This window comes from Nicotiana tomentosiformis, chromosome 8 (genome assembly GCF_000390325.3).
Source record: "Nicotiana tomentosiformis chromosome 8, ASM39032v3, whole genome shotgun sequence".
In the NCBI taxonomy this organism is placed as follows: domain Eukaryota; kingdom Viridiplantae; phylum Streptophyta; class Magnoliopsida; order Solanales; family Solanaceae; genus Nicotiana; species Nicotiana tomentosiformis.
The window spans coordinates 99,121,708-99,136,809 of NC_090819.1; the positions used below are offsets into that span (position 1 = coordinate 99,121,708).

Below are 15,102 nucleotides of genomic sequence, written 5' to 3' on the forward strand. Positions count from 1 at the left end.
TGAAATGATTGCCCATGTTCCAACCTTTCATCCTTGAAACCTAAGTGGCATGAACCGCCATCATCAACACAATATTTCCTTGAAAGTTATACAACAGCTCTGGCCGCTAGGCTTGCATGATCTGCAAACTTAGTCGCTACTTGAGCAGCTGAGGTAGAATCCTCAATTTTCATGTTCCAATTCTGCTTGCCAATTGAAAACTTACCATTACCATCTCCAGGAAATGATTGCCCATGTTCCAACCTTTCATGCTTGAAACCTAAGTGGCATGAACTACCATCATCAACACAATATTGCCTTGAAACTTCTCCAACAGCTCTGGCAGCTAGGCTTGCATGTTCTCCAAACTCAGCCGTTGCTTGAGCAGCAGAGGTAGCAGCCTTAAATTTCATGTTCCAATACTGCCTACCAAAAGAAAAATTACCATTACCATCTCAAGGAAATGATTGCCCATGTTCCAACATTTCATCCTTGAAACCTAAGTGGCATGAACCGCCATCATCAACACAATATTTCCTTGAAAGTTCTACAACAGCTCTGGCCACTAGGCTTGCATATTCTGCAAACTCAGCCACTGCTTGAGCAGCAGGTGTAGTATCCTTAAATTTCATGTTGCAATTCTGCTTGCCAACAGAAAAATTACCATTACCATCTCTAGGAAATGCTTGCCCATGTTCAAAACTTTCATCATTGAAACCTAAGTGGCATGAACCACCATCATCAATATAATATTGCCTTGAAACTTCTCCAACAGCTCTAGCAGCTAGGCTTGCATGTTCTCCAAACTCAGCCGATGCTTGAGCAGCAGAGGTAGCATCCTTAAATTTCATGTTCCAATACTGCCTACCAATAGAAAAATTAATATTACCATCTCAAGGAAATGATTGCCCATGTTCCAGCCTTTCATCCTTGAAACCTAAGTGGCATGAACCGCCATCATCAACACAATATTTCCTTGAAAGTTCTACAACAGCTCTGGCCGCTAGGCTTGCATGTTCTGCAAACTCAGTCGCTGCTTGAGCAGCTGAGGTAGAATCCTCAAATTTCATGTTCCAATTCTGCTTGCCAATAGAAAACTTACCATTACCATATGTAAAAGTACCTTAAATTGTATGATCTTAACTTTGTTTAACTGTTTTGACTAGAGTATCTCAATGACTCCAATCCTGAGTGAGTTATGTGACATGTGTGTGTGAGGTTTCGTGTATTTTGTGCATTGCATTTGGTGTCTAGAACTTGCCCCGTGTGTTTGCAAAGCGAAATAGTAGTTTTATTCAGTCTTGGAAGTGATATAGGCATTTTTTTGTTGAGCCAGTTATATGTTTTTATCCACCTAATTGTTATGTATCCTAGTTGACCCCTTTGAGACTGTAATCCTATTTCTTTAGCAACCATATTACAAGCCTTACCAAATTATTTGAATTGACCATCTATTTGAACCTTCTTACCTCTCACGAGCACTTGAAATTGTTATGAACTTTGTAAAAGTTAAAGTGTGGGGTGTTGGTTTGGATTTTGAGTAGAACTATTGAAATAAGGAGAAAGGTGCGCTATTTTGAAAAAAAACAATAATAAGAGCCACTTGAATTGAAAAATAAAATGAAAAAAATAGTTGACGATTCCTTGATAGTGGTATTTCTTGATGTAATTGTGCGTAAAGAAGTAGGGAGTTGACATATATTGACGTGAAGGTGGAGTTATGGTTTGACATAAGTATGGAGTTTTAAATGGTTAAATTGTATGTATTAAAGTGATAGGGAGGTGTAGTCACGTTCATATCAAATATATCCTACCTATCCCGCAGCTTACATTACAACCAAATAAAGTCCTACTTGATCCTTGACTGAATGAGCTCAATTAGTAGAGTAGTACATTACGGGCAAGCTTATAGTACATCTTTTGTGGCACATGGATGTTGTTTCTGAGAGTGAGCGAATTATTTCTATCTTAAGTTCCTAATTGTTCTTAAACTTTATTGTGTGTGGAACTACTCTCTAAAGTTGCGTGAGGGCACTTGATTCATGAAGGAAAGGTAATGTCATTGACCTCTCTGTTAGAGTAAGTGAGCATGTTGTGAAAAATGCATGGTGTTGTTGAGTCAATGTCATGACCCAAAATCATACATGCCGTGATGGCGCCTATCTTAATAATAGGCAAGCCGACAACCTCAATAAATCACGATTTCCTTTAAGTTTGAAAACATAATATTTAAATAAAATACAAAAATCTCGCAAATAGCAATACAAACACTCCCAAAACCCGGTGTCACTGAGTACATGAGCATCTAAATGAAAACAAAGTCTGACTGATAAAAACATTGTTTGAAAATATAGAATAATACAAAAACTGGAAGGAGAGAGAGTCAAGGTTTGCGGACGTCAAGCAGCTACCTCGATAGTCTCCAATAGATAAAGCTCCGAAAAACTAGCAATCGCCGTGTCCGGAGCTACCTGGATCTGCACATGCAGTATATGGTGTAGTATGAGTACAACCAACTCAGCAAGTAACAATACTAAATAAAGAGCTGAAGATAGAGACGAGCTCTACAACTAAGTCCAATTACAGTAATTTCCAACATAAGAAGGTAGACATGCTTTCAAGTTCAACATTTAAAACTCAAACAGTAATTTCATATCAAATTCGACTGAATGAGAAGATAATGTCTTTCAGAAATTCCCAAAACAGTGATATACGACAGTTGAAGTGCAACAATAATGAAATCAATGCATCCTCTTAGAGCAACATCCACTCAGTCCTCCTATTCACTCCAACCTCACAGTCACTCTTTCCTCATAGACACCCATTCCTCTCACTCACTCAGCACACGGCATTTGCACTCAATAGATACCTGCACTCACTAGGGGTGTGTACAGACTCCGGAGGGGCTCCTTTAGCCCAAGCGCTATAACAAGCCAATCATGGCATAAATCAATAAAACATGTTGCGGCGTGCATCCCGATCCCATAAATATCCTCACAATAAGGCCCTCGGCCTCACTCAGTCATTAACCTCTCCAGTCTCTCAGGCTCTCGGAAATCATGATAAGCATCCCAATAAGCAATGATATGATGCATCAATAATGAATAATAGAGACTGGGATGTAATATGCAAGTAAAATCGTGACTGAGTACATAATAGTAATTTAAGAGATAATTCAACATGTACACGACCTCTGTGGGTCCCAACAATGTCAACACATGGTTTAATCATGATTTATAGTTCAATTTCTCTATTATGTTGAAAAATATACGGATATCAACAGATTATTCAACTACACGGTTCCATGGAATTGACCAAGTCACAATTCCTACGGTGCACGGCCACACACCTGTCACCTAGTATGTGCGTTACCTCAAAACCAATCACATAACACATAATTCGGGGTTTCATATCCTCAAGACCAAATTTAGAACTGTTACTTACCTCAAACCATGAAATTCTTTATTCTGCTATGCCTTTGCCTCGCGAATCGGCCTCTAAACGCCTCGAATCTAGCCACAAATAATTCGATTCAGTCAATACAAATAATAGGAATTAATTTCATATGAAAATACTAATTTTCCAACAAAATCCAAAATTGCACCCAAAAATTGCCCCTGGGGCCCAGGTCTCGGAACCCGACAAAAATTATAAAATAAGATCATAGAACCCTGGCACAACTGCTCAAACTGCTCGCGCCATGTATCCCAAAGGCTTCGGGGAACAAAACCTCAATAACATCTCTAAAAATTGAGCCCATTCAACCACGAGTCCAACCATATAAAATTTACCAAATCCCGACATCAACTTGACCCTCGAATCTTCAAATTAAACTAAGAGGGGTTTCACAATTTTCCAACTTAAATCACCAATTAAATGTTAAAAACGATAATGGATTCGGGTAATTTGACCAATATTGAGTTAAGAACACTTACCCCATTGTTTTCCTTGAAAATCTCCTGAAAATCACCTCTTCCCGAGCTCCAATTCATCAAAAATGGACCATTTTCAGAACTTAAACTCTCTGCCCAGTCATTTGCTCTACGCGACCGCGAAGCACAGTTTGCCCCTAACCAGTTTTAACCTTACGCGATCGCGGACTGTCTACGCGATTGTGAAGCTCAACTCCACAGACCTACGTGATAGCGGACTCGTCCATGCGATCGCAAAGCACAAACGCGTGACCTCCACTTCTGCTCCATTTCCTCTACGCGAACGCACCCTTAGACGCGCGTTCGCAAATAACAAAATCCCATAGCTACGCGATCACAACCCTCTTCACACGATCGCGAAGAGAAAATTTCCCCACTACCCAGCTAAGCCTACACGATCGCGAACCTTCTCACACGATCGCATAGAAGGAAACCAGACAGTGCATCAGAAAAATTCCAGCAAAATTCAAGGTCCAAAAATTAATCCGTTAACCCTCTGAAACTCACCGAAGCCCCCGGGACCACAACCAACTACACCAACAAGTCCTAAAACATCATACAAACTTAGTCGAAACCTCAAATCACATCAAACAACGCTAAAACCACGTATCATACCCCAATTCTAGCCTAATGAAACTAAGAATTTTTAACTTCTACATTCAATGACGAAACCTATCAAATCAAGTCCGATTGACCTCAAATTTTGCGCACAAGTCATAAATAACATAACGGAGGTATTACAATTTTCATAATTGGATTCTGGTCCCGATATCAAAAAGTCAACTCCCCGGTCAAACTTCCAAACTTAAATTTCTATTTTAGCCATTTCAAGTCTAATTTAACTACGGACTTCCAAATAATTTTCCGGACATGCTCCTAAAGTCCAAAATCACCATACAGAGCTATTGGAATTATCAAAACTCTATTCCGGGGTCGTTTACACATAAGTAGACATCCGGTTACTATTTTAACTTAAGTTTTAAACCTTGAAACTAAGTATTCCAATTCATTGCAAAACATCATCGGACCCGAACCAATCACCTCGGAGAGTCACATAACAATTGTAAAGCATAAATTGAGCAGTAAATGGGGGAACAGGGTTGTAATACTCAAAACGATCGGTCAAGTCGTTACATTCTCCCCCTCTTAAACAATCGTTCATCCTCGAACGAGTTTAGAATTATACCTGGAGCCTCAAATAAGTGTGGATATTTTTTTCGCATCTCCCGCTCAATCTCCCAAGTAGCTTCTCTGACTGTCTGGCCTCTCCACTGCACATTCATTGAAGCTATGTTCTTTTATCTCAACTTTCGAACCTACCGGTCTAAAATGGCCACCGGCTCCACATCGTAAGTCAAATTACCATCCCACTATACTGTGCTGAAATCCAAAACATGAGACGGATCACCGACATACTTCCGGAGCATAGATACATGAAATACTGGATGAACACCCGATAGACTAGGTGGCAAGGCAAGTTCATAAGCCACTTCTCCAATCTTCTTAAGCACCTCGAACGACCCAATATACCAAGGGTTCAACTTGCCCTTCTTTCCGAACCTCAACACACCCTTCGTGGGTGGAACCTTGAGCAAAATCTTCTCCCCAACCATGTAAGAGAAATCACGGACCTTCCTATCGGCATAACACTTCTGTCTAGACTGCGTCGTGCGAAGCCACTCCTGAATCAATTCAACCTTTTTCAAATCATCATGAACCAAATCAATACCCAATAGCCTAGCCTCACCCCGCTCAAACCAACCCACCAAAGACCGACATCGTCTCCCATATAAAGCCTCATAGGGAGCCATCTGAATGCTCGATTAGTAGCTGTTATTGTAAGCAAACTCTGCGAGTGGCAGAAACTGATCCCAAGAACCCCCAAAATCAATTACACAGGCGCGTAGCATATCCTCCAATATCTGAATAGTGCACTCGGATTGTCCGTTCGTCTGAGGGTGAAATGATATACTCAACTGAACCTGAGTACCTAATTCTCGATGCACTGCTCTTCGAAACTCTGATGTAAACTGTGTGCCACGATCCGAAATGATAGACACTGGCACACCGTGAAGGCGAACAATCTCGCAGATATAAATCTCAGCCAACCGCTCCGAAGAATAAGTAGTACCAACTGGAATAAATATGCGGACTTGGTCAATCGATCTACAATCACCCAAACAGCATCGAACTTCCTCAAAGTCCGTGGGAGCCCAACTACGAAGTCCATGGTAATACGCTCCCACTTCCACTCCTGAATTTCAAGTCTCTAAAGTAATCCGCCCGGTCTCTGATGCTCGTACTTCACATGTTAACAATTTAAACACCGAGCTACAAACCCAACTATATATTTCTTCATTCACCTCCACCAATAAAGATGCCTCAAGTCCTGATACATCTTGGCGGCACCTGGATGAATGGAGTACCGCAAACTGTGAGCCTCCCGGAGAATCAACTCACGCAAACCATCTACATTAAGCACATATAGCCTGCCATGCATCCGTAATACATTGTCATCCCCAATAGTGACTTCCTTGGCATCACCGTGATGAACTGTGTCCTTAAAGACAAGCAGATGGGGGTCATCATACTGACGCTCTTTAATGCTATCATAAAGAGAAGACACCGTACAAATAATGCCGCCGAATCTTCAAGGCATGAACAATAGTTGCTAACTCAAGGTCGTGGATCAGATAATTCTTCTCATGTACCTTTAACTGTCTGGACGTATAGGCAATCACCCTACCGTTTTGTATCAGCACTGCGCCGAGACCAATATGCGATGCGTCGCAATACACAGTATAAGACCCTGAACCTGTAGGCAACACCAATACTGGGGTTGTAGTCAAAGCTGTCTTCAGCTTCTGAAAGCTCTCTTCACACTCATCTGACCACCTGAACGAAACACCTTTCTGGATCAATTTAGTCATAGGCGCCGCAATAGACGAGAAACCCTCCACGAAGCGAGGATAATAATCGGTAGAGCCAAGAAAACTCTGAATCTCAGTAACTGAAGATGGCATGGGCCAACTCTGAACTGCCTTTATCTTTTTCGGATCCATCTTAATTCCTTCACTGGACACTATGTGTCCCAAGAATGCCACCGAACTAAGCCAGAACTCACACTTAGAGAGAATTTAGCATAGAGTCTTTCCTCTCTCAGCCTCTACAATACAATACCCAAGTGTTGTGCATGCTCTTTCTGGCTAATTGAGTACACCAGGATTTCATCAATAAATACCACGACAAATGAATCAATATAATGCTGGAATACGCTATTCATCAAGTGTATAAATTTTGCTGGGGTGTTGGTCAGCCCAAAAGACATCACGAGAAATTCATAGTGACCATAACGGGTCCTGAATGTCGTCTTTAGAATATCTGAATCCCGAATTTTCAACTGGTGATACCTGGATCTCAAATCAATTTTGGAGAATACCCTTGCTCCCTGAAGCTGGTCATAAATCATCAATACGCGGCAAAGGATATTTGTTCTTGATTGTAACTTTGTTCAACTGCCTCTAGTCGATGCACATCCGCATCATACGATCTTTCTTTTTCATAAACAGAACCGGTGTACACCAAGGCGACACTCTAAGCCTAATAAACCCCTTATCAAGAAGTTCCTAAAGTTGCTCTTTCAATTCTTTCAACTCGGCTGGTGCCATACGATATGGAGGAATAGAAATGGGTTGAGTGCCCGGCACCAAGTCAATACCGAAATCAATATCCCTATCGGGCGGCATACCCGGCAGGTCTGCAGGAAATACATCCGGAAAGTCTCGCACTACCGGTACTGAATCAATAGTAGGAGTATCTGCATCAACATCTCTCACAAAGGCCAAATATGAAAAACACCCATTCCCAACCATACATTGGGATTTCAAATAAGAAATTACCCTACTGGGAACACAATCTAGAGAACTTCTCCATTCGACCTTCGGCAACCCCGGCATCGCCAATGTCACATTTTTTGCGTGACAATCCAGAATAGAATGACATGGAGACAACCAATCCATAGCAAGGATTACATCAAAATCAACCACACTGAGCAATAAGAGATCAACTCTAGTCTAGTCCTCCAATAGTTACCACACACGATCGATACACATGGTCCACAATAATAGTATCGCCCACTAGCGTAGATACATGAACAGGTCAAACTAAGAACTCACGGGGCATATCCAGATAATGAGTAAAGTACGATGATACATACGAATGAGTGGAACCAGGGCCAAATAATATAGAAGCTTCTATGTGGCACAATGAGACAATACATATGATCACTGCATCTGAAGCAACAACATCTGGTCTGGCAGGAAAAGCATAGAATTGGGCCTGACTACCACTTGATCGGCCTCCTCCTCTTGGGCGACCCCTAGCTGACTGAACCCCACCCCGAGCTGGCTAGGCGGGTGGCAAAGTAACTAGTGCAGAAGTCGTAGTCTGACTCCTCTTCTACACTAGACCTCCCGGGAGACGAGGACACTACCTCTACATATGCCCAAACTCCCCGCACTCAAAGCAACTCCCCGGTACTGGTGGTAGTGAGGACTAAATCGAGCCCCGAGAACCAGAATAACTGCTAGAAGCACCCGGTGCAAATGAACCCTGAACTGAAGGAGCACGAGATGAACTCTGGGCTGGAAGGGCACTGAGAGATGACTGACCCTGATGAGAACTGTATAAACTATGGTTGGATGATGCACCATGGGGAACTGGACGACCCATATGAGCGTGTCTGTAAGGACGACCCATGTTGTGGTAATACTCACCCCTTGAAGGAACACCGCTGAAACCACTCCATCTACGAGCCCTCTTGGCCTCCCTCTCTCCTCTCTCCTGGCTATAGACCACCTCTATCTTCCGAGCAATGTCAACCATCTCATCAAAAGTAGCACCAGATACCCGTTTTCGAGTCATAAGTAACCGCAACTGGTATGTGAGGTTATCAATGGACCTTTTAATCCTCTCCCTATTAGTGGGAACCAACCAAACTATGTGACGAGCCAACTCAAAAAATCTCATCTCATACTGGGTCACAGACATGCCATCCTACTGAAGTTTCTCAAACTGTCTGCACAGCTCCGCCCTGCGAGACTGCTGCACGAACTTCTCCAAAAAGAAAGCAGAGAACTCCTGCCATGCAAGTGGTACTGCACCGGCTGGCCTACGCCTCTCATAAGCCTCCCACCATCTGAAGGAAGCCCTAGAAAACTAAAAAGTAGTGAACAAGACCCCACTGGTCTCCAGAATACCTGTTGTCTGAAGCATCCGCTGGCACTTATCCAAAAAATCCTGAGCATCCTCTGACTCAGCACCGCTAAATGATGGATGTCGAAGCCTCCCAAATCTCTCAAGTATCCTCTGCTGATCATCTGCCATAACGGGTACTACCGGGGCCTGAGCAGCTGCAATTGGCTGAGCTGGTAGTTCCCCCGGTATCTGAAGTCCCTGCACTACCTGCTCTGGAGTACGGGCAATAGGGGTATGAGTACCTCCCCCGACCTGAGAAGTGGTTGGTGCAGCCTGAGCTGAAACCATCTGAGCAAGGCTAGTACAAACTGTCAATATCTGGGCCAAAGTCTGCTGAAGGCCTTGAATCACAATAGGCAGAGCTGGTGCCTGAGCTGGTCCCGCCGGCTCAACTATATCTGGAATCTGCTCCTGAGCTGGAGCAACCGGTGGTACTACAGGTGCTGCTCCAACTGTTGTACGAGCTACACCTCGACCTCTACCTCGGTCCCGGCCTCTACCACGGCCCCTGTCTCTCGCGGCCCTAACTGGTGTCAAGATCCAAAATTATACCTGTCGTGATGACGCCTATCTTAATACTAGGCAAGCTGACAAACTCAATAAATCACGAATTTTCTTTAAGTTTGAAAACATAATATTTAAATACAATACAAAAATCTCGCAAATACCGATACAAACACTCCCAAAACCCGGTGTCACTGAGTACATGAGCATCTAAATAATAACAAAGTGTGACTGATAAAAATAATATCTGAAAATATAGAACAATACAAAAACTGGAAGGAGAAAAAGTCAAGGTTTGCGGACATCAAGCAGCTACCTCGATTATTTCCAATAGATAAAGCTCCAAAAAACTAGCAACCGCCGTGTCCGGAGTACTTGGATCTGCACACGAGGTGCAGGGTGTAGTATGAGTACAACCAACTCAGCAAGTAACAATTCTAAATAAACAGCTGAAGATAGTGACGAGCTTCACAGTTAAGTCCAATTACAGTAATTTCCAACATAAGAAGGTAGGATTGCTTTCACGCAACATTTAAAACTCAAACAATAATTTCATATCAAATTTGACAGAATCAGAAGATAATGTCTTTCAGAAATTCCCAAAATAGTGATATACGACAGCTGAAGTGCAACTGTAACGACCCGACGGTCATTTTGAGCTCCAGCATGTCGTTCGGTGGTTTGAGGCCTTGAGTAGCTTCACTTAAGGCATTATGACTTGTGCGCGGGGTCAGAATTGAATTTCGGGAAGTTCGGAGTTGATTTGGAAAGAAAATTCTAATTTTCGGAAGCTTTTAGTTGGAGGAATTGACTAAAGTGTGATTTTTAAGTAAACAACCTCAGAATCGGGATTTGAAGGTTCCAACAGGTTCGTATGATGATTTTGGACTTGGGCATATGTCCGTATCGGGTTTCGGATGACCCGGGAGCATTTCGGCGCCTATAGTGGAGATTGGCAATTTGGAAGAATTTCATAAGTTTGGGTTGAGGTGCATTTCAATGTTATCAAAGTCCGTTTGGGATTCCGAGTCTGGGAATAGCTCCGTAAGGTGATTCTGGTATTGGAGGCGCGTCCGAATGTGAATTTGGAGGTCCGTAGGTCATTTTGGGGTCATTTGGCGAAAGTTAAAAATTTGAAGGTTTTTGAGAAGTTTGACCGAGAGTGGACTTTTTGATATCGGGGTCGGATTTTGATTCCGGAAGTTAGAGTAGGTTCGTAATGTCGAATGTGACTGCTGTACGAAATTTGAGATCAATCGGATGTGATTTGATGGGTTTCGACATCGAATGTAGAAGTTTAAAGTTCTAAAGTTTATTAAGTTTGAATTGGGGTGCGATTCATGATTTTGATATTGTTTGATATGATTTGGAGGTTTGACTAAATTCGTAATATGATTTGGGACATGTTGGTATAGTTGGTTAAGGTCCCCCGGGGGGCTCGGGTGTATTCCGGAGGGTTAACGGATTGAATTTGGCCTTATGAAGGTGCTGAGGCTGCTATCTTCTAGTGTAACCGCACTTGCGAGGTTAGGGCCGCAAGTGCAGAGCCACAGAAGTGTCCATGAGGGTCGTAGAAACGTCTTTGGCTAGGGAAGGCTGGGACCGCAGATGCAGTCGAGTTCCACAGAATCGGGACCGCACCTGCGCACGTGGAGCCGCATGAGCGAAGGCGCAGAAGCGGATGGGGGCCGCAGAAGTGGAGTTGAGGGGTATGAAGGAGGACCGTAGAAGCGGTAATTTGGCCGCACCTGCGGAACCGCAGAAGCGGTCAAGGGACCGCAGGTGCGAGAGGTCGCTGGGCAGATTATTTTAAAGAGCGAGATTTGGCTCTTCTTCTCTCATTTTCCACTTGGTTGAGGCGATTTTGGAGAGCTTCAAGGAGGGATTTTCATCAAGTAACACAAGGTAAGTGATTCTCACCTATTGCAAGTTAAATACATGATTTGTATAAGGATTTAACATGGAAATTGGTAGAAATATTGGAGTTTTTGGTAGAAAACCTAGAAATTTTATTTTTGGATTTTGACCACGAAATTGGACGTGGAACTTGGAATAAATTATATATTTGAGTTTGTGGTGATATGGATAAGGTTTATCTTTGAAAATTTTGGAATCGGGGCACGTGGGCCCGAGGTGATTTTATCGACTTTTTAAGCGGAGTTAGGAATTGTTATAAACAGGTTTATAATGAGTATTAGAGTATATATTTATGGAATTTCTCATTTATTGACTAGTTTTGGAGCGATGGGCATCGGTGTGAGTCGTTGGAAGGGCTTTGGAGCCAATTATGGAATCTAGGAGCGAGGTAAGTCTCCTCTCTAACCTTGTAAGAGGGAATTAACCCCATAGGTGAACCAAATCATTATGTGTTTCTATTTGTGGGGACTACGTACGCACGAGGTGACGAGAGTCCATGCGCAGCTACTATTATGCTTATGTCTGGGTAGTTTAGGACCCAAATCATGTTATACTTGCAATGTTTGCAACCTACCTGTTAATTTAGTTGCTTAAATCATATCGAAAACTTAGTAAAGGAATTGTAAAAGGGTAAACTTCATTTTTCTCGACCGTTAATGAGAATTGGAAATTCCTTGAGTAATTTCCCTTAATAAATCTTGGATTGGTTGCTTTAAATATGTTTTCTCTTTTGTGGAGTGGGTCGAACGCCTCGGTAGCAGATAGATGCATCTATGGTTCGTGTCGTTCGACCCTCAGCAGTGCACAGTTTAAATATTATGTTGGATCGTGTCGTACGACCTCGGCATGATTTGCGCATAATTTAGTTGGGTGCTTGAGATTTATGATAATTTATATTGCTTCATTGGCCTGAGATACAAATTGATAAACAATGAAAAATAAATTTGGGTATTTCTTATTAACAAAAGAATTATTCACTTATTTCATGATATTGAGCTTACAGCCGTTCTACGTAATCCATGCTTAGTTATATCATTGATATTTTATTATAGCCCATAGTCAGTGTCGAAGTCAACCCCTCGTCACTACTTCTTCGAGGTTAGGCGGGATACTTACTGGATACGCGTTGATTTACATACTCATACTATACTTGCTGCACATTTTTGTGCAGGTGCATATATGCTTAGTGGCCTTGTGGGAGCAGAGAAGCGATGATTGCGGGGAATTAGGTGAGTTGCACTTTATACTACGATCCGCAGCCAGCAAAGTCTCCTTCAGAGTATTTATATTTTTCCTATCCAATTTGTATTCCGGACAGATGTTGTATTTTATTTTATGTTCCTAGTTGATGCTCATGCACTTGTGACATCGGGTTTTGGGTGATTAGTGGTTGTCTTGTATTGAAATTGTTTTAAAATATTATTATTTACATTGTAAATTTCACCTTTTACTATTTAATTGAAGGAAATATGATTTCAAAAATATTAAAAATGAGAACCAAATTAAATATTTATATTTGGCTTGCCTGACAGCGGGGTCCGGCGCCATCACGACCTCTAATGGATTTTGGATCGTAACAACATGGTATTAGAGCACTAGGTTCACTTAGGTCTCACGAGTCATGAGCGAGTCTACTAGAGTCTTGTGGATCGGTACGAAGACATCTGTACTTATTTTTGAGAGGCTACTGGACTGTTAGGAGCACTTCCTTTCTTGATTCCCCATCATGCGATTTGATTCCTTTGAGGCTTATGCCTTTATTTTCTTCTTATTCGATCTTATGCGATGTGAAACGCTTGTTATAAATTTGGAATCGAGGAATTTTAATGGCACTACTGATGTAGAGTAGGATGTTTCTTCCTGCGTATTCGATTGGGCTAATGTCGTCGCCTTACGGAAGGATGTTTTGTCATCTCAGCCCAGTAGCTATATTTTTGATGGTTTTGGGGCTATGAACCAATTGCTATGATGTTCATGAGTTGTTATCGAACAGTATTGAAGTAATGGTAGGATACTTATTTATGTGTAGGGGCAGTGAATAATTTAAAAGAAGGTTTTTTTCCATGCATGATTCAGAGATTCAGTGTCTTATTTCCAACGGAGGAAAATCAATCGGACTAAGAATGTTTAGGTTTGGGTTGATGGAGTAACGAGGCTTGGTATTTTCGAGCGTGGTAGAGTTCTCAATTGTGATGTGGTGTCATCGTCCTTGCTGAACGCGTTAAGGTTTGCCGATGTTATGTCTTTCTTCAATTTGCCTTCGGGGCAAGGTATTGGGAAATGGTGTCTGAGATGCGGTTGTTAGAGATAGCGGTGTGTGGCGGTTTTGGGATAGAGTCGGTGTTTCTAATGTTGATGGCTCGAGAAAGATGATCTTCGGAAGGGTTTTAAAGTTGGTAGCAATCTATTGGTTCAAGTGCTACAGAGATGGATTTTGACTTTAAGGCAACAACTGGGCAGTGAAGGATGAGGAAGGACATGTGAGAGGTGTCTTGCGGTGGATAAACTTCTAGAATGCCAAGTATGAGAAACATAAGTCGAGTAGTTGCTTAAATGAGTGAGTTTAACCAAAGTAGGAGAGTGGCAGAGTAGTATATGGGTTCTGTGGAAGGATGACTACACACCTTGGGAAAGTTTAGAGTGATTCGGGATTCATGGTGGTCAGTGACTAGGTCTACGGACTTAATTTGGAATATTGGCTATTATGCGGCGGGAGATGGGATATGAAAGAAAGGAGTTGCTTGATATGAAGAAGGATACAACATGACTTTGGATTGGAACGCATTTTCGCACCTTTAGTTGATGTCCATGAAGAGTGAACTGACTTGTACATCTGAAGATTGTGTGCAGGCTCAGGATGGGTTTATTGATTTTGTAGTAATTGTACTCGGTGCAGCGCTGTTGGAAGATGTCGGCATGTAATTTCCACAGGTGGGTTATCTCCTGTGAGCAGGTTAGTGGTCGTGTGGTGTTAACGAAGCCTCTACGAAGGATTTTACTGGCTATACAGTAAGAGGTCGAATATGTGCATGTGGCTAGTGATTCAAAGTGGCCATGAAGTGTTTAACAAGAAGATTTCGAGGAATTTGGCGCGTCAATTGCGCAAGGTCATGTCAGTAAGGAAGAAATAATCTTGGTAGGTTCTAGGGTCATGTAATGGTAGCTTCAAGCTTAAGTGGGAGAGCCCCACCGCCTACAATTTGATTGCATGGTTATCTACTTATGAGGGTTCTGGTTAGCAGTATATTGATAGGTTATTAAGACTAAGGAAAGAAAACATCAGTGGAAATTTGAGCAAAGGATTTGAGGAATGTACGCTATAATTGGCCTTATCGATTCATGTTTAGGCTTTGGGAAGACTCGAGATTTATGCTTCGTGTAGAGGTGAGTTACAAGGAACGTGATTCAGTCGGGTGCTTCTTTGAGAGGGTGTTCATATGCCAGCATGGGCCTTGGAGTTTGATCATAATTAGGAACAAGTCAGAGTGGGTGACTCTCAACAATGGTTCTAGAG

At 42.2% G+C, this 15,102-nt stretch overlaps 1 protein-coding gene across 1 annotated transcript; it reads right to left on the bottom strand.

Annotated features, from left to right (window-relative positions):
• Positions 1-8,465: 8,465 nt before the first annotated feature.
• On the bottom strand, positions 8,466-8,960 carry LOC138897880 (uncharacterized). Its single transcript, XM_070183900.1, has one exon. It carries the CDS (start codon positions 8,958-8,960, stop codon positions 8,466-8,468), a length of 495 nt encoding a protein of 164 aa, XP_070040001.1.
• Positions 8,961-15,102: the final 6,142 nt, after the last annotated feature.